Here is a 19,462-nt window from a genome sequence, read left to right as displayed (position 1 = left end):
AGGGGACATTGCTGGTTAGAATTTAAACCTCTTTGCTTAAATCCTGATTACCCATTGTCACTGCTGCCATTTCCAATGGAATCCCTTCAACTTTGAAAGGCTTGGGAGTCACACAGATTTGTTCATGATCAATTCTTTTCTTTAACATTAGGAGAGTAAAGGGGCTAACAACCAAGTTCATTATGGTTAAAATCTTAAGCTAAACTTGAGCTTGATTTAAGTTTAATTTTGAATAATAATCATGTCATTTAAAATTTATTACAAAGTTAACGTGATATATTTTAAATTTCTTTTAAGCGAAAAGTGATAGTACTATGGAAATATTTGTTTAATTCAAAAGTAATAAATGCAATTTAAATTTTAGTATTTATCCAAAGTTAAGAGTTTCCAACTAGTACTGTTGATTTCTTTAGTGAAAAACGTACTAACAGGATGGATCCAAATAATTGAAGGAAACACGTACAAAAGGAAATTTATAAAATCCATTAATCTTCATGTAACTTTTAAATTTTTGTAATGACCTTCTAATTATAATGCCCATCAGGCTAAAAATAAATGGTCAATTTGGACTAATAAAGTGGAAAGAAAACCCAGTAATTAATTAACAAAATCTTTAAGAGAAGAAGAAAGTTTAAAGACTCTTCCTAATTTGTTAAATGTAATGAAAATTACAATTTTCAAAAGTTTCTTACCTTATTTCACCTCCATGAGTATAATATTCCTTTTCCATCAAAGCCATTAGTAAAATTTGTGAGCTTTGTCTATCAAATATTATCATCTTGTTAATAAATAAGTTTTAAAATTAATATTTTTAAAAATAAAATATTTATAATTTTAAAAAAATTAAAATTTTTATTTTTACCTATTTACTAGGTGACAGTCAATAGTTAAATAATAGTATATAAATATTATACATAAATAATAATATTAAATAAATTTTTTATTTTTATTTTTAAAGTTCGTTATGAATAAGAAAAGGACTCTTTTATATTAAAAAAACCTTTAAACAACCATTTATTCATTGTAAGAGTGAATATGAGTGGTATAATTTAACTGTGACTAAAACAACGGTTGAGATTGCAGAGATTTAAACTGATTGGCAAAGGGAAAGATGTAGATGACGTGTCAAGCATTGAGTGGATACTGGGAAGGATAGGAGGGTTTCAAGTTTCAACACTGGAACCCAGCTTTCTCATAAACCCTAACCCCGCCAATACCTCCCTTTGGGTTCCAGCTCCCCCAAATAAATAGCTTCTCAAAACAGAGCCACTTTCTAGCCCTCTCTTTGCAGAATCGCTCTCAAAGCTCTAAAGCTCCCTCCCTTACCGCCCAAGTTTCGCCAGGTAACACTCTTTCTGCTGCTTCTTCTTCTTCTTTCGCTAACCCTAGATCTCGATTTCGCCATTGGATTAAGTTTAATTCGTTGAATAGTTTCCGAAACTTCGGTTCGGTTTGGTTACTGAGATTTGGAACACGTGCTTTTTCTCTTGGCAGAGAGAAAAATGGATCGGTACCAGAAGGTGGAGAAGCCGAAGGCTGAGACACCGATAAACGAGAATGAACTGAGGATTACAGCTCAAGGGAGAATGAGGAATTACATTTCTTACGCTATGACTCTGCTTCAGGTTTTTGTCCCCTTTCCTTTCTCTTAAGTTTCCCCTTTTCCTGTTGGATATTGGCATTGTATTGAGTAATTTGTAAGGCGTCTATTTAATATTTGTTGTGGAAGAAGCGAGCGGTGTTTATGTGGTTTATAGAATATTCTGTTGAAAAACCTTTGGTTTCATGTTGTTTTGTAGGAGAAAGGTGCCAATGAGATTGTGCTTAAAGCCACTGGCAGAGCTATCAACAAGACGGTCATGATTGCTGAATTAATTAAGGTGATTGTTTGATTATTTGCGGTTAATGTTTCACTTTATTAATTTTGTTGCTATGTGTTAGTTTCTTGACAAGTCATGTCTGTTATTGCTTTTGCTGGTAGATAATTGCGTCGTGCAATTGTTAATAGTCAGAAATGGTGATTTTTGTTAGTATATCTGATTGCCCTTATCTTTATAATCCCCTTTTCTTTGAGTTGTACTAAAATATGTTAACTTCTTCCAGAGGAGGATTGTCGGTCTTCATCAGAATACATCAACTGGATCAATAGACATAACCGACACATGGGAACCACTAGAAGAAGGCCTTCTTCCGTAAGAACATAGATTTCCTATTCTTTCTAGCAGTCAACGCTTTAATTTTCTTGGTATGACTAACATTTCATTGACTCTGATGTATGGTTTGCTTGTGCAGCCTCGAAACCACCCGCCATGTTTCAATAATCACAATAACATTGTCAAAGAAAGAGCTGGATTCATCTTCGATAGGGTAAATAACCACTACTTATCTGCATAGAGTTTACAATGTCCAATATAATATTGTCCACCGAACCCTGTGATTTACTAATGATTGTGTTGACCATGCTGCTCTATTGGTCTGCAACATGTTTGATGGCAGATACCAACCACCAATCCCAGCTGATCTAGTGAAGCCATTGGCTGAGTTTGAGGACAATGAAGGAGGTGAGGCATTAATGTAAAATTGATGTTCACATTTCTGCTTTGTGCTGTGTGTGGCCTGAATTGATATTTATACTCCCATCTTCATGCAAATTAGAGACCTCCCCTGACATCCAAGGCAAAGGATATGGGCATAGTGACCAAGAAAAATATGGAGGTATAGGCAATCACCATGGCTTCTGTAATAACATAAAATAACTGTCACATAAATTTGAGTCATTAAAGGTGTGTTTGGGCAAAGAGATTTTCATTCATAAATTTGATATGATAGAGATCTTAAAGTCCATTCATAGTTTCTGCTTTGTTATTTTGCTTTTTCAACATGTTCTGGAGATAATCATCTGAATATGGTGTGCTTGGCTTGGTGATAAAGTTAAAGGACCCTTGACTCTGTTCAGAGTAATTTCAAATCATTTGAGTAAGGCTAAGATTCAATTATTTGCTTTTGTTGATGAATGGTGAAGGGGACGGTAGAGGCAACAATCTTGACAGCAAGGTTGGTGTTGTGTTTGTTGGTTATAATAGTTGCTAGGTTTTATCCCATAGGCTACTTTCCATATCTGAGTAGTTGTAGGATGTATGTTTGGATTTAATGCCTTGTTTTTTGGAATGAAATGGTAATGGTGCTGGACATGATGATTTAATGGAAACGTTTGTTATCAAGATTCTTGCTGTATTGCAAATTATGTATTACTTATTTTCATGAATGTACAGGAGCACATATGAACCTATGATTGCATTTTGCTTATGCAGGCAATATCAATGGCGTGGTGGAGCACAGGAATGGAGGATGGGATGGTGGGCGAGGATATGGAGGCAGAGGTCGGGGTCGTGGGAGGGGACGTGGTTTCCGTGGGCGTGGGAGAGGAGGCTATGGTGGTGGAAATATGCAGTGGGACTCAGGATATTACAATGGTAATGGTCCATCAGGACCGTTGCCTGGCCAGGGTCGTGGTAAGTCTTTGGTTCCAATGTTCTAATTTTGCCGTTCTATTGTACTAAGTACTACTTTTAGTGACAATATGTTATCCCAAAACCAAACCATGCTCTCTTTTCTTTATTTTCTAAAAAATAAAATTGAAACAATCCATTTTCTCGAGAATCTCATTGGCCATTTTTCCTCTGTTCATTTTGTCCTTTCAGTGGGTTGAGTTATTTTAAGAACAAAACTCAACCACAGATTGCACATTGTTAAACATCCAGTCCATTCTAAGTGATTTGTACAATTGTTCTTTTAAGTTGCGAGTGTATATTGACTATTCATTTAAAAGAAGATAGAGTATATCCATGTCGATAAAACGACTAGTGAAAGACATTGTCACAACATCCCAAAATTACAAACCTTCTTGCCTTGGGTGTCAATGTTCGAATTTAGCACTTAGGTTTCTCTTGCATTTCAATGCATGCCTTTCTTTTTTGTTTGCCCTAGTTTTGTTGGTATAAATATTCAATTCAACATTATGCCTGATCACTGATTGGCAGGTCGTGGACGTGGGAGGGGCAGGGGACGTGGTCGTGGTCAGGGTTTCAGATCCGATTTCAGATCCGACGGTCCATTCCAGAAAACCGCTTGAGCATCTAAGCTTTTGCCTTGGGCAGAATTATGGTTTTAGGTTTTGAAACAAAAGCACTGGATGCCTGCTTTCCGTTCATCGTCAGTCTTGTCTTTAGTACAAATGGTTAGACACTATTTAAGGCTTTGATTGGAAAGTTGAGTTGTAGGGACCTTTTTCTAATATTTGTTTTGACTTTCTAGGCCGCAATTTTTGTAGGAAACTAGTTGGTAGGATATTTTATCACGCTCTGCCAATGTTGTACAATTTCTACCTCTTTTCTTTCTTTTTTTTCCGGGTTTTTTTTTATTGAGAATTATTTTCTTCGAAATAATGGAGCACTAACATTCCTTCATACACCGTTCTCCTCGGTTGGTGACTTAGGAACCATAAATTCCTCAACCATAATCTGGAAAAAGGTGGCACATTTGACAGGGCTGGACTTAAAAGACTTTACCTGCTCGTCAGATTGATGCATGCTTTACGTGCCGAAACTTAAATTTTTTAAACTTGAATTATGTAATTTAAAAACATCAAATGAAAATATGTTATATCATGTGACATGTCAACATATGATATAACACGAATGAATGACAATTTAAGTTTAATTGATAAAAGGATGGAAGGGTCTCGTCTCATTCAAAATCGATAGTAGTATTAGTGATGTCAATGTATGATAAAATAGTGGAGGATTATCTCCAGTTTTATATTACCTTTCGAACATTAAGATTCATATACAAAAGCTTGTGAGCTCGTCAACAGTCTGGCATACCACCCCATCACAGCGATCAATTTCGAACCAGCAATTGGATTTGAAGAGAGTATCAAAGGAATGAACAGTTCTGGCCAACCTGCAGGGGTATAAGAAGGGCCTTCTAGAGTAAATGAAAACAGTAAAGACAATTGGGTTAAAAAAAAATCACATAAAGACAAACAGTGAGTACCTTCCAGGTATTTCCGTTTCGAGCACATTCCATTGCCCAAAGCCAATTCATCATCTAGTCCTCAACTCTTCTTGAGATGATAGCCTATATGACAATGAATTAATAATGATCACGGATTTCATTGCTAGATGTACATGGAAGGCCTATCGCTACACTTAACTCAGCATTCAAAGCTTACCCTCATGAAAGTTGTGCTCAGTCATCATCAAATCCCCCTTCAAATTCTCCATCTCCATCGCCATACTCATTGTCTTCCACTGGCCCTTGATCAGCATCTTCGGCCATATTGTAGCCTGTGTTGTTTTCGGGGGCATCATTTGCATCCACCATTTGTGCATCCTTGTCAATAACCTTCGTAAACTCCAGATACTCATCACTGAAGAATGAGGCATAGGGCTTTGCTACCTGCATGAGGAATTTTCTTAGCTTGTGTTTTTATAAGATGGTGATGAATTTTGGAGGCTGAAAGAGAACTGATTAGGATAAAAAAAAAGGGAATCCATAGGTATGCCACTTTAAAAATCTAGTATATGATACTATTCCACATACTGACACAGACATGCACAACAATAATTTGAAAACATTTTAATTAATTTTCAAATAATTCATTAAAAGTAATACCACCTTAAAGAAACATCCTCGCTTCTCGGCACTTTCTACCAGGTTGCTCCAATGCTCATCACGCCTCAATGTTGATGCTGAACCTACTACCTATAGAAACAACTAAATAGGTGAAGTACATGTTTTTACCCAAAGGTATGACTCAGACTGGTCTTAGTATATTATAGTACCAGGACAGAAGACTTTGCTCGGGTGATTCCGACATTCATTCGCCGAAAATCAGACACAAAGCCTATGCCTCTATCTTTGCTTGCCCTAACACAAGAGAATATTACAACATCCTTTTCCCGTCCCTGAAAGGAAAAGCAAAGATTGCGTCAATCTTAAGATCAATTGTGCAGGATATTAACCAGAATTAAGCAACAATCAAATAAAGTGATACATACTTTAATAAATTTCATAAACATCTTGCATGATCTGGCAAGCCAGGCATAATTGTAAACTAATAACTTATTAATTAACTTATATACTAATTTTGAAAGCTTTTAAGAAGTACCGACATTTTATAACTACATCTATTACATATATGCTGGCTGATGAAATAGTTCAAGATATGAATGCAATTGGTCAAGTGTGCTCTTGGGGACTTTCACATTGCTACGTGTCAAACGAATTCATAGGAGCAAATGAAGATAAAATCAACCACAAGTCAAGAATGTAGCTTTTACAAATTATATCTCTACTTGTCACTGTAAAATTATCAAAAATTTACTTGACAGTGCCTAAGAAAAACCAAAGATAATTGCATGAAAGCAGCTCTATACAGAAGGGAGCAAGGAGATTACCTGGAAGCCATCAATGGTACCAATATCCACAACTTTTTTTGACTCCACCCCAAAAGTATCCTGAAACCGCTCTTGTAAAAGCTTGACTTGATGTCTATAAGGGCTTATAATTGCAAATTGAGAGCTTGACCTGAGCTCTGGATACATGGTAATCAATTTATGATACATGACAAGAATAAACTCAATCTCATCGATATTTACCCAGGACCCACTTCCTGAGGGCTGTGACTCTTTCCCTTCATATATATCAAAAACGCAAAATGGTCCAAAGCAGCGGTATTTGTGCCAGTCCCGAGTAGTTTGGTCTTCAACATCTGATCCATCTTCTAGTGCCTCATCATAGAACTCCTTTGAAGGAAAGCTTCTTATCTGTTCAACAAATAGATTAGATCAACTCAAAGAAGAACTATCAAGTGGATGCTTTTGGCAGCCTCATAAATAGGAGCATTAACTGTGATATGTTTCATCAATCTTGGTAACAATAGGTTATCTAAGTGAAGATGACACATGGTCCTAAAGCAACTTGTAAAAGGTTAATTCGCCACCTGATTAAGTAACACTCTTAAATCTGAAACAGACAACCAGATGATGCAAAAGAAGCACTACCAATAAGAGCAGACACCATTACTAAACACTAATAAACTTGGAAGAAAGAGTGCATAATCTCAAGCTGCCACATTATTGATCCAGTTCAGCACATCATATCCGATTATCTATAATCTGCTCAACTGGATCTCTTCCCACCAAATTGGATACTACATGTTCATTGACATCCTTGGAGTGAAACATCACCAGTATTTTGGTTGATAGAAGAAAATATTGCAGCTCAATAATAATTAGTTAACAACATAACTTCTAAGGCTTCAGTATATATTTATATATTTTTGGATAAGAAACTTCGGTAGATATTTATTATCATACCTCAGGATGCATTCTATACTGGGTCTTAAGCATCTTTACAGGATAACCAGCCATCTGAAATCTCTTGAACAGACTCGTGCCATAGCTTCAAGATTAAGACATGTGTATGAGAGGGAGAGAGAGGCTACAAGATAAATAGTCACCTTTAGCACAAATTTAGTGTTTTACCCAAGTTTCTCTGCAACCGGTGAAATTACAGTAGCTGGTAATTGAACTGGATCACCTATCTAAGGAAAATTAGTACATTAATAAGCTGCACTAAGAACATTGCCCAAGCAAATGCAATGGTAGATAATATAAATATCAAACAGTTGGTACACGACCCCTGATGCTTTTTTAGACTGTAGAATGAAGATATTTACAAGAAATTTCACAATGAGATGAGATTTGAAAGTTGCAAATGTCAATTTTCCTTATTTGGGGAGTTATGGACTTTGCATAGTCCCATGGGTGCAAACTAGAAATGTAACTTCCAAGTCAAAGTTCACATGGAATCTGTCATTCAGAAATCATGGCTTTTCTCCATAAACATACATTTTTTTTCATCAATTTTATATTCCCATCTAACCACCATTATCACTATCATGGCCACTACTATGACCAGCAGCATCACCAGCATCATCTAATCTCACCATTACACCTGCCAAAGATTTCCAACCACCATCTTTAAAGGCATGTTATTGCTATTATCACCAGCACTACCATTTTAATGATTCTGTAATCACCATTTCGACACTATAACACTTAACTCCGCCACCTTATTAACAATTTCAATGATATACCCGTTTTTTCTAAGTTAATCAATTTTCAATACACTCACATAAAATGATGATAACTTATGAATTCCAGGTTATAATTACCTAACACTTACGTCCTCCCACTTTAAAATTGTAAGAAAATAGAAATTCTCCATCTCAAGGAACTGTTAGATGAAGAAATACTACCATATTCACAGCAATCTGTGAGAAATACAACAATCATTATTCTACCTTTTCAAAACAAGAGAGTAGAGAATAAAAAGCTGTAGGGGGGAAATGCATCACAATTATACCAGAAATACTTGTTTGCATCCACTGGCCAAAGGAACAAGAGTTGCAGGTTCCACCTGTTCAAGAACATATAACTAGATAAGGATGGCAGAACAATGGGGATAAAGAGGAAGATTTGCATTATCTAAATCACTAGCAAATGTATTCCTAGGGATACAAAATTGTGAGTTGTGACTGCCTAGCAAAAGTTTTTTTTTTTTTTTTTTTGAGAAGGTTCCTGCAATGCCTCTGAAGAACAGATAAACCATGTACAACATTGGCTAAACATAATCTTGAGAACTATCTAGTAGTTCTGCTCTTTCTGAAATTTGAAAAGCTAAAAGACAACAGATTAAGGACGAAGTGAAGCAGCTTATTGATCACACTCACATAAAGACAAACAATCATGACCAACAAGAAGAAAAGAGATTGTAGACCCTTACAGCTTGTGCAGCTTCATCTATTATAACAACATCAAAACCAGTGTTCAGTTTAGTAAGCACTGCTGAACCACTGAAGCTGAGAGTGGAGAAGACCTGTTGATAGTACAAAGATGCAGTGAATATAACCATATGTTGGACTTCACAAACAATACAAGTTAGATTTGCTTACAATCACAGCCTCATCTAAAACTGCAGCACGAATACTGTCCAAATCCCTTCCTGTGGACCCTTGTTTCTGCTTATCACCAGCCAAGTCGCGCTTTTGATTAACCTGCAAAGGAATTTCTGATATAACTATTGAATTATAGTCATCAAGACACCTTTCAAAAATACTTCTTCCTTTGGCTAGTGAATGCATTATATCATTTAAGGTTTATGAAGACAACTAAAATAATTGATAGAAATTCCTATATTTTGATGGGGTTGACAGTGCTTGCCTTGTGATCAATAAGATATAGGCTGAAAAGTGAAACTCATAAGAACTTGAATCTAACACTTATGCAGAGTGATTGTGCTCATCATACCAATAATAATGAAGTTCTGAAGGTTAAACTAGATACATACAAGGTAATCCATGGAGACTGCCTCAATGGAATGGTGTGGTTTAAGACCAATGCGCACAATCTTAGGGGTATATGCGCGAACATTTTCATCACGAACACCTGTAAAAAAAAAAAAGAATAATATATTGTAACACTATATCAGAAATGATATTCTGATAATATGAACATGCTCTTGAAAACATTTCAGACAACTTTGAAACAATCAATAATCCCCACCCTCCAAAACAATTTATGAAAACAAAAACAAAAACAAAATTGACAACATCAATTACCTAGTCAAGCACTTCCACAGTTATACAATGATATCAAAACCTAGACTCAAACAAACTAACTTGTTACCGAAGCAAGCCTACTTAAGTGGTTTCATTTGCTCTTTTCAAATGAACACCCAGTTTCCTTAATCTCTCTCTTTTTCGTTTATGTTTTTTCAAGAACCTAATACACGCAAAAGATTAAATATAGAGTTTAAATCAAGTTTGTTGGGATGGAACACAAATCAAGTTAAATATTGAGTTAAGTTGTTAATGAATGTAGTCCTTGATAACCATACCATGTAAAACTTGATGATTAAGTCTACTATAATGGAAGAGCAAAAGGAATCACTGAAGAATGTTGAAAAATGGTGTATTAGTACCACTGCCTATGAATTATGATTTATACTGACTCTTTTCTCTAGAGAAGTAAATGAAAGTGAGAAAAGTCATACCAGTTTTCATAAGGCGAAAAACAATCTCATCAAGAGCAGAGTTTGATGGTGCACATACTAGCACCCTTATGCGATATTTCCGACTGGAATTAACTACTTCTGGTTTCTGCACAGCAATTAAAGTTAGTAGATGATAATCGATCAAATTGCCACAGGCCAACAAACCAATAGCAAGACTTAAGCCTACCAACTCGTTCCCAGTGGTGGGAAAGAAACCATCATCGCCATCAATAGGCATGATAATATCTCTGGGATTAGTACCCATTAACCATGGAGAAGCCCATCCCCAATGCTTGTATCTACAGAATGCAAAAGCATTAAAGTTCAATAGGTCAGCATAGAATGGGCATGTCAGACTCAATTGTATAATAAAATTTTAGGCTGAGAAACACTAGAATGTTTTCTCTTGAAACAAAAATTAAGACCATCATTAGACCTGACCTTTTATATTGACCAGGAACTGGAAAATATTTAAAATTATGCCTCTGAGAAAATGAAAAATATATTCCTTCTCCTTAGAGGAACATATGAGGATAGCATTTTCAGGTGCATAACCTTTTTAAGATTCAATGTCCACTTGAGGAGAACATAAAAAATTTCTACATGCAAAATGCAGCTGAAAACATGTATGGAACAGAATAGAATAATTCAAGACATCCCTGCTCAACTGCGAACTACATGAGACATAACAAGATGGATAGTCCTCAGTTAACAATCAGTACATACTTTTCTTCAATGGGTAGTTCTGGTCCACGATTTAGTTCAAGCAAGCCACTCCTGCAATGACCAGATAAAAACATTGGTATTGAATATATAAAATTCTAGGTTTATTCCTAAATATGAAACATCGCCTAGATCTAAGAAAACAAAGAAAGCTAGCAAAATTAATACTTGGAGTGCACTCTTCCTGGAGTTGCGTGCAAAATAGCACTAAGAAGTCCAAGGATGGTCTGTGTTTTTCCTGTTCCAGGCGGACCCTACAAAAATGTACATGGACAGCAAACAAAAAATAAGGAGCATATTATGTACTCAATCTAGGTGGCTATAAACAAAAGTAATAATGCTTACCAACAAAGTAAATAATATACCTCTCCAACTGAGCTGGAGAAATGAAATTACAAGTCGACTTTAAACCCCAATTTCATTGCAGGAATTTTCCAGGTGTTGAATTCAAAGAAAAAAAAAAGGCATGCAGCAAAATCGGTGCAGCTAAATCATCAAAATTTTCTGTCTTTTTTCTACAACTCAATTCAATGCGAAGCACTGACATCAGATAGCCTATACATTGAAACTTCACCTCTTATTTACTTCAATCAAAAGCACCAATTCTATGCACATTTGGCATAGGGCATGGACAGATTACTTATTCTCAAATCCATCCAAATCATTTATTCAATTTATTTAGAGTGACTGCATTACTTTAAAATGAATAGATTACCCATAACAGATTTTAAAAAAGAATTAAATGATTTAAGAAATTGGAATGGCAAGGGAAGTTTTAAAAGAGAAAGAGTTTTTTATATTAAAATTAAAAAAAAATAGCCAATGCACAAATAGAATAAACCAAGCAAGATGCTGTTTTGAACCTGTATCAGGACAAAGGCTTTATGAGACAGACCAGCCTGCAACAGAGAGAATGAAATAACTATTTGGTTATGAGTAGGCTAATAATAAGGAAGAATCCAAACAATTAGTTGCTTATGCTAAAATTTCCACGGACTAATCAGACAAATGGAGTGAGGGATGGCCATCATATAAATAACTAGCATTAATAATTTGACTAAAGACTCACATCTATAGCTTCCTGTTGAGATTTATTAAGATTCTCCTTAAAATACGCATGAAGGGATCCAGAAATTTTCCAGGCTTGGTCTTTGGAACCAGAATCTCTTTCAGCAGCTTTCAATATTAAATCCTTGAAAGGGAGAGAACCAACTGAACATAGAGCTATGTATTCCCGTGCAATAGTTGATAAACTACAAATCTGCAAGACATATTGCATTAACTAATGCCTCAGCAAAGATTGGATTCAGATGCACCTCCATCTATCAATATATATGATGTATTTGATGCATGGTCAAAGCAGGAAAGATGAAGATATCTGATTACCTTTATACTGAACAAGCGTTTCTCCACTGCAGTGCCAGAAGAAGTGATAAGAGCTTGCATACGTATCAACCTCTCAGAATTTTTTTCAACATCAGGATTTACTTGTGTGAACTCTCCAGCCAGGTACATTCTGAGCCGAAGCAGATTCTTTTGTCTATGCTCCACCAATGCAAATGCATATGTTGTTGGGAGTTTCTTACTGCCCTCTTTAAACTGCAAGAAGCAAATGCATAATGAAAAATCCAACATATTTCTTCCCTCTCAACATTTTTCGATTTTTACCAAATAACCCAAAAAGATCATGAATAAGAATATAACTAACATGGCTAGGATCTGAACTATATTTTTGGCCATTACTACACTAAACTAGCTGAATTAATATAAGCCAACAACACATTAAACAAATGATAGATTGCCTCAACAAGAGAATTGTACAAGTAAATGAGGTGCCTATACAATTATAGCATAATAAAGGAACCGTAACACGGTGAATTATTTTAGGTCCTTTTTGGTTGTTGCTTATGAAAATTTACTTGGAGGAAAAAAATGCCTGTTTTACTTTTATATAGAATGATAATATTAGAATTGGTGTTAGATATTTGTGGTTTGCTTATTTGTTTAATCAGTCATGATCTCATATTCTATCATTAGCGTTAGCATCATAGCAAACTTTTTAGAAAGCTTAAAAAAAAAGCACAAATGACAACCAAACAAAGCGTTAATTACCTCCTCTTTTGAAAGCAGCAAGAGATCATTCTGTGAGATTGATTCTTCCTCATCTGCCTCATATGTAACTGCAGGTAAATGAAATCCATCGGCCTCGTTGCACTCCATAACCAGCCTCAGCTTCCAATCCGTCACTACAATGCTTAATGCAGACGCATGAGAGAGAGAGAGAGAGAGTTGGCAAAATTTTCTCACGAACCAAACAGAGAATCCCTACCTTCTTCTTCATCTTTTCTCTGAACAATCTGAGCTTTGACTTCCTCGAATAAAAGCGGCTCGAAAGTAGCCAAGTAATCATCAACGTCTTTGTATGTAGCCTTCACTTCTTTTAAACCCGAAGCCGCCGCATCTTTGCCATTTTTCTGATTCCAATTTCAAAAAAGAAAAACTAAAATTCACAAAAAAAAATACAAATAGACAAACCATTGATATTCCAAATAGAGAAGAGCAGAGGGAGACGTACATTGGAAAATTTAAGAAGGCGAAAATAGTCCCAACCAAGAATTATTTTACAGAAACGAACAATGGACGCATCTTCTTGAAGCTTATCTTTGTCCACGGCCATGGCTTTTTCCCTTCGTTTCCTCCGCTTTTGCAGAGTAAAATGGCTTTCAAACTTTCTGAAGAAACTGACAAGGAAATAAAAGGGTTTAACAAAGTGGAAGGTTTAAGGCGACGATCACCAGCAAGCTACGTTTCGTTGCCGTAATTTGGAATTGGGGCCCAAATTTTGTGAGGTCGGGTTCCGGGTTTTTCATTTTTTGGGGGAATGGGCTTGTTGGAAGACTCTTTTTAGGGTTTTCGTTGTGGGCTACATTAGGTCGGTGGTCAATGGGCTTTTATTGGAATTGGACAGATCTAAATTTTAAAAGCTTAAATAACAAAGAGACCCCTAATCTATGTCACTTTTTACAATTGAATCCCTTGATTTTTTTATACTAAAAAATCTTTTATTAAACATTTTCACCCAAAATTCTTTTTATATATTTTTATTGTACGATAAAAATATTATATTTAAAGAATCTCTTAATTCATTTAAAAAAAACTCATTTTGCATGAATGTACACAAACTCTTAATTCATAAAAAAAATAAAAAAAAATCAAATTTAATATTAATTGATATTTTCTATCAACGTAACTTAAAAACATATTCACACAAACTCTTAATCCGTAAATAATAATTAACAAATATCATATTTAATATTAATTGATATTTTCTATGAACGTGACTTCAAAACATACCCCCACTTGTGAAAATGTTTTATAAGTCTAGAGTCATAGTTAAGACATTTTTTCATCCCAAAATGACAAAAAATTGTTGCAATTGGACTTAATCCTTCACCACATTTCTTAATGGTTATTATCATAATAATTAATCGTCTATTTGTGAATTGTGAGAATCACAATAAAGACAAAAGATGAAAGATTTTAGAATTAAGTAAAACATAAAACCAGTACACCTAACCTCAATTCTCATATTAGATATTTTGCACATAGAGAATGGCAACCTAACATAAATTTCTACATATCTTGCTTACAGCTATTGTTTAAATAAATGGTAATTAGCATAACTAAAGCATCTCGAAATCTACTTTGTATTTCGCAAGGAGGAGAAGAACAAATAAAAAAGAGGAAACATGCAAAATGCTAGAGAAAAAAAAAAAAAAACAGAACTAAGCAAATATTGACCTACGAAAATGGGTACAGTCATTGCTGATCAACATTATCAGGGGGTGGACTAGTGTGGTCGGGCTCTGCTTTGGCTGTCTCATCTCCTCTCCTACCATTATCATCAACATCTAGCACATCATCCATCATATCATCCTCCCCAACATTGATGTCTTCCACATCCTCCTCATCCTCATTGTTTCCACCAGGTATCTTTCTCTTCTTTGGACCATGCTCAAGTCTATGGGTATCCAATTCTTTGTCCATTGTTTCTTGAAGGTTCATGTCATTGTTTGCTTTCCTTGCTTTCCTTGCATTTTGCCACCTCTCCAACTCCTTTTCAACATTGGCAACATACTGTTCTCCAATCTGTTTCTGATATTCAGACAGTTCCTCTCTCCTAGCTGTCTTCCATTCTAAAAACTCCTGCCATGCAAATGCCAAAAGAGAAATTTATCATGAATATTAGCATAATAATAGAAAACTAATATTAGACAACCTGACTGAAACTCCACCTTTTTTTCAACGTGTGAAATCATTTTTTTTTAACTTTATTTTCAAAGTCGTCCACTTGCCCTCAACTCTGGTCACTTGTTGAATGTTAATCTCGGATTCCAGTTAAAGTATTTCTAGGAAAACTTTAAAAATAAAATATCCTCCTTGAAGAGGAAACACCAAAAAAGAGTGAAAAAGTAATGTCTGGAAGATGATTGTTGATAATTCCAATGACTAGGATGAAAAACAACTGCCCATCTTCCTCAACAATTGATTTTGCAGGGAATTCTTTCAGAAACAGAGTGCATCTAGTGTAGCACAGCGCTGATACACACTATCCCTGCCACTCTAAAAGACCAAAATTTGAAAAAGTAATAATAGCATCAAGACAATTCAAAAGCCAAAGTAAAACATGCAACCTTTTTCCAGAAACTGTAGCTTCTCACGAAAAACAAGTGAAGAAAGTTGGTTTTCCTTATAAAATGTTTTCCACTTTTCTCAATGAACCCCAACAAAAATGGGAGAGAACTTACTTGTTCTTTTCGCTGATCATGTATGGTTGCATCTTCATCCAATGGTTTAGTTGGCAAATAATATATTGGAGGCTCTGTTTTAGTCCTGAAACACATCCCAAAAGCAATCAAAATGAGAAGAAAATGATCCAAAAAGAATTGTTTCAGTCTACCTAAATCCTAGAAAGCATGAACATTCACGTCTCCAGTTGATTCAACACTACTATGCACATGAACAGAAACTTATCTTTGTCTCAATAAAATTGTGAATATGGACACTTTTGGACCAAAGTTAAAAATAACCTGCAACAGATTGGTATATGGGAAGGGTGTTAATACTAAAGCCCTTCATTGTCAAAGAGAATAGTAAAGCAGAAAAGATTTTATGTCCAAAAGGTACCAACACCAAAGCATACTAAAATTGATAATAGATATACCTTATAAAATTGCTAAGCTTTTTGCGGTGCTCACTCCACTGAAGAAACAACAACTCCAGCTTCTTTTCTTCTGCCTTGGCAGCCACACGAGCCCTAAGAGTCTGAAAAACAAAGGGGACAAGCAACAAAAATAATAAGAACTGGTTCTAAATTAAACATACTTCAATGTTAACTAACAGCAATATATATGACCAATGACAAACCAGATCTCTCCTCCTCTTTTCCGCAATTTGTTCACGCTCTTGCTGCCTCAACTTTTCACTTTCTTCACGTGCTCTTTGCTCAGCCTGGAAGAGCATTAGTGAACAGCGAAAAACTTTATCACAGAAAAACCCCAAACGTCCAATTTATCATTTGTTTATATTGTAGACAGATAAAATTTGGACTTTCATGAAAACAAAGTCATCCGACATTCATTTTCCAGCCAATTAGTAATCTATGTCATATTCTCTACGAACTGCTTTGCTCAAAATAAGAAACAACAGTTACAAGTTACTTTATTCACATCAGAAAGTGGACAACATAGTATGAATAACATGTACTTACTCTTTGTAAAGAATTTGACCTCCGCATATATGCCTCAGACCCTGAAAGTTGCACATCTTCTTTCCTAAATCTCTGCAATCAATGCAAGCAAAATGATATTGTCATGAATGTACAATAAGTTACAGACAGAAAGAGTTAACACTAGCATAAAATACAAGGTAATGCTCTGCTCGAAAAAAAAGAAGAAGGGACTTTAGAACATGATAACACAAAAAATTAACTTGTGGGGGCTACAATTGGAATCCGACAATAAATGAAAAGAAGCACTACATCCCAACTATTGAGAAACTTTGCAGTTCACAATTTCTGGAAAAGCCATTACTCTAGTAAACAAACAACACTTGCTTTACTTAACAAGTTTGGAAAGTTTGATCTCAATCTTGAGTAGCAAACTTTTTTGAAGAAATTAAAATAAAAACAATCAGCAAACAGATTGATGATATACATTCCCCATCTATTGGAACATGTCTTATCATGCATCCAATTTGCTAAAACAGCAACTACATAATGAATACCTCCAAAGTCCCTAAAAGTTGCCCCAACATTCTTTTATTTCTATTAATCAAGCTTGGATCCTCCTCCTTGGGCAAAATCCTTGGAACATGCTCTGTAATTGGAGCTTGCGTGACCTAACATCAAAAGACAACAATCAAAAGCATTAAAACCCAAACCTAAAAATATGCCACAGCTCAATAAAATGAAAATTAGAATGCAAAGAAACCTTCTTCACTGGTCTTTGATTTCCATCCCTTCTAGACCAACCACTTTGCGGCACACTCAACAGCTTTCTATCACTCTGATCTACTGCAACAGACCCTTCAACAGCCGTGTCACTGACATCTTTTGCCGCTTCGGCATCATCGACAATCTCTCCATCTTCAACCTTCACTCCCAAATCAAGAAAGTCGTTATCGAATGTTTCAGAACCCATAACATAAAAAAGAAAGAGAAAAAACCTAAGAAAAGATAGGTATCTCAGTCGACTCCTACTTAACAGTTACTAATTAACGAAAACCCAGTAAGAAAAAGCTTACCTTGACAACAGCAGACGACAATCGCCTCTTAGCCGGAGGTTGGTCTTCTGCATCAGTCCTATCCGCCTATCACCAACAAAAGTTAACACCATCTAAAAACCCTAAACATAAGCTAAGCAAAGAAATGAAGACATACCGGTCGAAGAAATCCTCGCTGACGAGCGCCATTGGCGGCGAAGTTACGAGGACTGATGCCCGACAATCCTCCCCTTCGGAGTCCCCGAGGATCCCTAAGCCTCTCCGTAATCTGTACAAAACAAACCAAATAACAAATAAAAATCAAAACTGTAGCTTATGGTATACGTAGAGTTGTACGTATAAGAAAGAAAGAAGAAACCTCGCGTTGTTGGCGATGGAGCTCATCGATCTCTCGCTGGAGCTCCTCTGCTGTCTTCTCCACGGCGGTGCTTCCCATTTGGAATTCCTCTAATTTGTTTCCGCAGAAGAAAGAAAAGGAAGAAAGATTAAGCTCTGCCTTGCGGGAAAACCCTGGCGAGGGATTTTGTCGAATTCCCTTTTTTAAAAATTAAATAAAAAAATAGGGATTTAAATTTATTTTATCCACCTCTGAGGTCTTTTGTTTCAAAAATGGGTTAAAAGCCCATAACAACCCAAGCCCGTAAAGCCCAAAGCCACACAAAATCACAGCCCCTTGATAACTTATTTTTAATATAATTTTTTTCTTTCTTAATTAATTAAATTCATATTCATTAACTTTATTAAACATTCGACCCATCAAACTTTTATTTAAAAAAAAATTGAGCTCAAAACCCTCTTTTTAAAATATAGACATATACAAATATCAAAAGAATTTCGTTAAAGTTTCGATTTGTGTGTGAATATTTTTATTCAACAATTGAGTTAGAATCTTTTTTTTATTAACCAAAATATATAAATATATATATATATATATATATATATACACATCNNNNAACTAATATATATATATATATATATATATATATATATATATATAACATCTAAAAAATTCATGAATTATTTAAAAAAATTTAAATATTTTTTTATTCTTTTATTGTATTAAAATTAGTCAATTGATCTATTTGGTTTAAAATAAAAGCACAAGAGATTGATTTAATATAATGAAATAATAAAAATTTCTTTAAATTTTTATAAATAGTTTAAAAGTCTTTTCAATGATTATGTAAAAAAAAACCGCATTAAAGCATAATTATTTATTACAAATATGTTTTTTTTTAGAAGTGAGAATTAAGGATTCGAACCTTACTTTTTAAATAGGGAGATTATGCATTAATGAATAAGTCAAATGTTCAAATACTATTACAAACATGTTAAGAACTCTATACTACATAACATTAAATTATGTAATTATAAACTTTGGTGCATGAATCTTTATTCGAGAAATTGAGTTTGAATCCCTTTTTCCTTTAATGTAAAAAAACTTCTTTTGAAATATATACACATTCAAATACCATTAACAAATACCATTAACGGGAATTAACGAAACATGTATAATATTTTTTTTACACAACTTACTATAATTTGATCCCAAATTTCAGCATGAAAAATGTGGGTTCAATCAAGTTTCTTTGCAACCATGATCATATGTTTGCATCGGTGACGTTTTCATTCATCAAATCATTGTATCTTCTCCATAATTGCAATATATTTCAAATGTTATGCAAAGTCCAAGTCTTTGATTCAACGATTCCCCTCAATGCTATGATATCTACAACATGCATTGATGTATAAAATCTACGAGTTAATGATTATATATAGCTAGCGTGCGTGTATGCACATATATACATATATATATATATATATAATACTATAT

At 34.9% G+C, this 19,462-nt stretch overlaps 3 protein-coding genes across 5 annotated transcripts; 1 reads left to right on the top strand and 2 right to left on the bottom strand.

Annotated features, from left to right (window-relative positions):
• Positions 1,185-4,466, top strand: LOC18607374 (ribonuclease P protein subunit p25-like protein). Of its 2 annotated transcripts, XM_007041516.2 has the most exons (9): positions 1,185-1,343; positions 1,495-1,625; positions 1,800-1,880; positions 2,104-2,192; positions 2,293-2,367; positions 2,497-2,561; positions 2,656-2,715; positions 3,312-3,512; positions 4,041-4,466. In XM_007041516.2, the coding sequence occupies exons 2-9, from the start codon at positions 1,503-1,505 to the stop codon at positions 4,130-4,132; spliced, it is 786 nt and encodes a 261-aa protein (XP_007041578.2). In that variant the 5' UTR covers positions 1,185-1,343; positions 1,495-1,502; the 3' UTR covers positions 4,133-4,466. The 2 variants fall into 2 exon arrangements, with proteins under 2 accessions (XP_007041578.2, XP_007041579.2); XM_007041517.2 differs by lacking the exon at positions 2,656-2,715 and having other exon boundaries at positions 1,186-1,343.
• Positions 4,701-13,618, bottom strand: LOC18607373 (probable helicase MAGATAMA 3). 2 transcript variants are annotated; one of them, XM_007041513.2, is made up of 22 exons: positions 13,421-13,618; positions 13,175-13,319; positions 12,958-13,091; positions 12,232-12,444; positions 11,915-12,106; positions 11,709-11,744; positions 11,014-11,099; positions 10,849-10,899; positions 10,310-10,421; positions 10,123-10,228; positions 9,418-9,515; positions 9,023-9,124; positions 8,854-8,946; positions 8,434-8,487; positions 7,551-7,609; positions 7,383-7,467; positions 6,462-6,830; positions 5,847-5,969; positions 5,680-5,766; positions 5,234-5,460; positions 5,056-5,139; positions 4,701-4,962 (listed from the first exon to the last, which is right to left on the bottom strand). In XM_007041513.2, exons 1-20 carry the CDS (start codon positions 13,520-13,522, stop codon positions 5,251-5,253), a joined length of 2,457 nt encoding a protein of 818 aa, XP_007041575.2. In that variant the 5' UTR covers positions 13,523-13,618; the 3' UTR covers positions 4,701-4,962; positions 5,056-5,139; positions 5,234-5,250. The 2 variants fall into 2 exon arrangements, with proteins under 2 accessions (XP_007041575.2, XP_017970760.1); XM_018115271.1 differs by lacking the exon at positions 11,915-12,106.
• LOC18607372 (pinin) lies at positions 14,392-18,169 on the bottom strand. The gene is made up of 10 exons (XM_007041510.2): positions 17,987-18,169; positions 17,786-17,896; positions 17,650-17,715; positions 17,337-17,498; positions 17,131-17,244; positions 16,616-16,687; positions 16,273-16,356; positions 16,070-16,170; positions 15,654-15,738; positions 14,392-15,051 (listed from the first exon to the last, which is right to left on the bottom strand). The coding sequence occupies exons 1-10, from the start codon at positions 18,062-18,064 to the stop codon at positions 14,665-14,667; spliced, it is 1,260 nt and encodes a 419-aa protein (XP_007041572.1). The 5' UTR covers positions 18,065-18,169; the 3' UTR covers positions 14,392-14,664.

Source organism: Theobroma cacao, chromosome 2 (assembly GCF_000208745.1).
Source record: "Theobroma cacao cultivar B97-61/B2 chromosome 2, Criollo_cocoa_genome_V2, whole genome shotgun sequence".
Lineage (NCBI taxonomy): Eukaryota > Viridiplantae > Streptophyta > Magnoliopsida > Malvales > Malvaceae > Theobroma > Theobroma cacao.
This window is presented reverse-complemented; position numbering and strand designations above follow the sequence as displayed.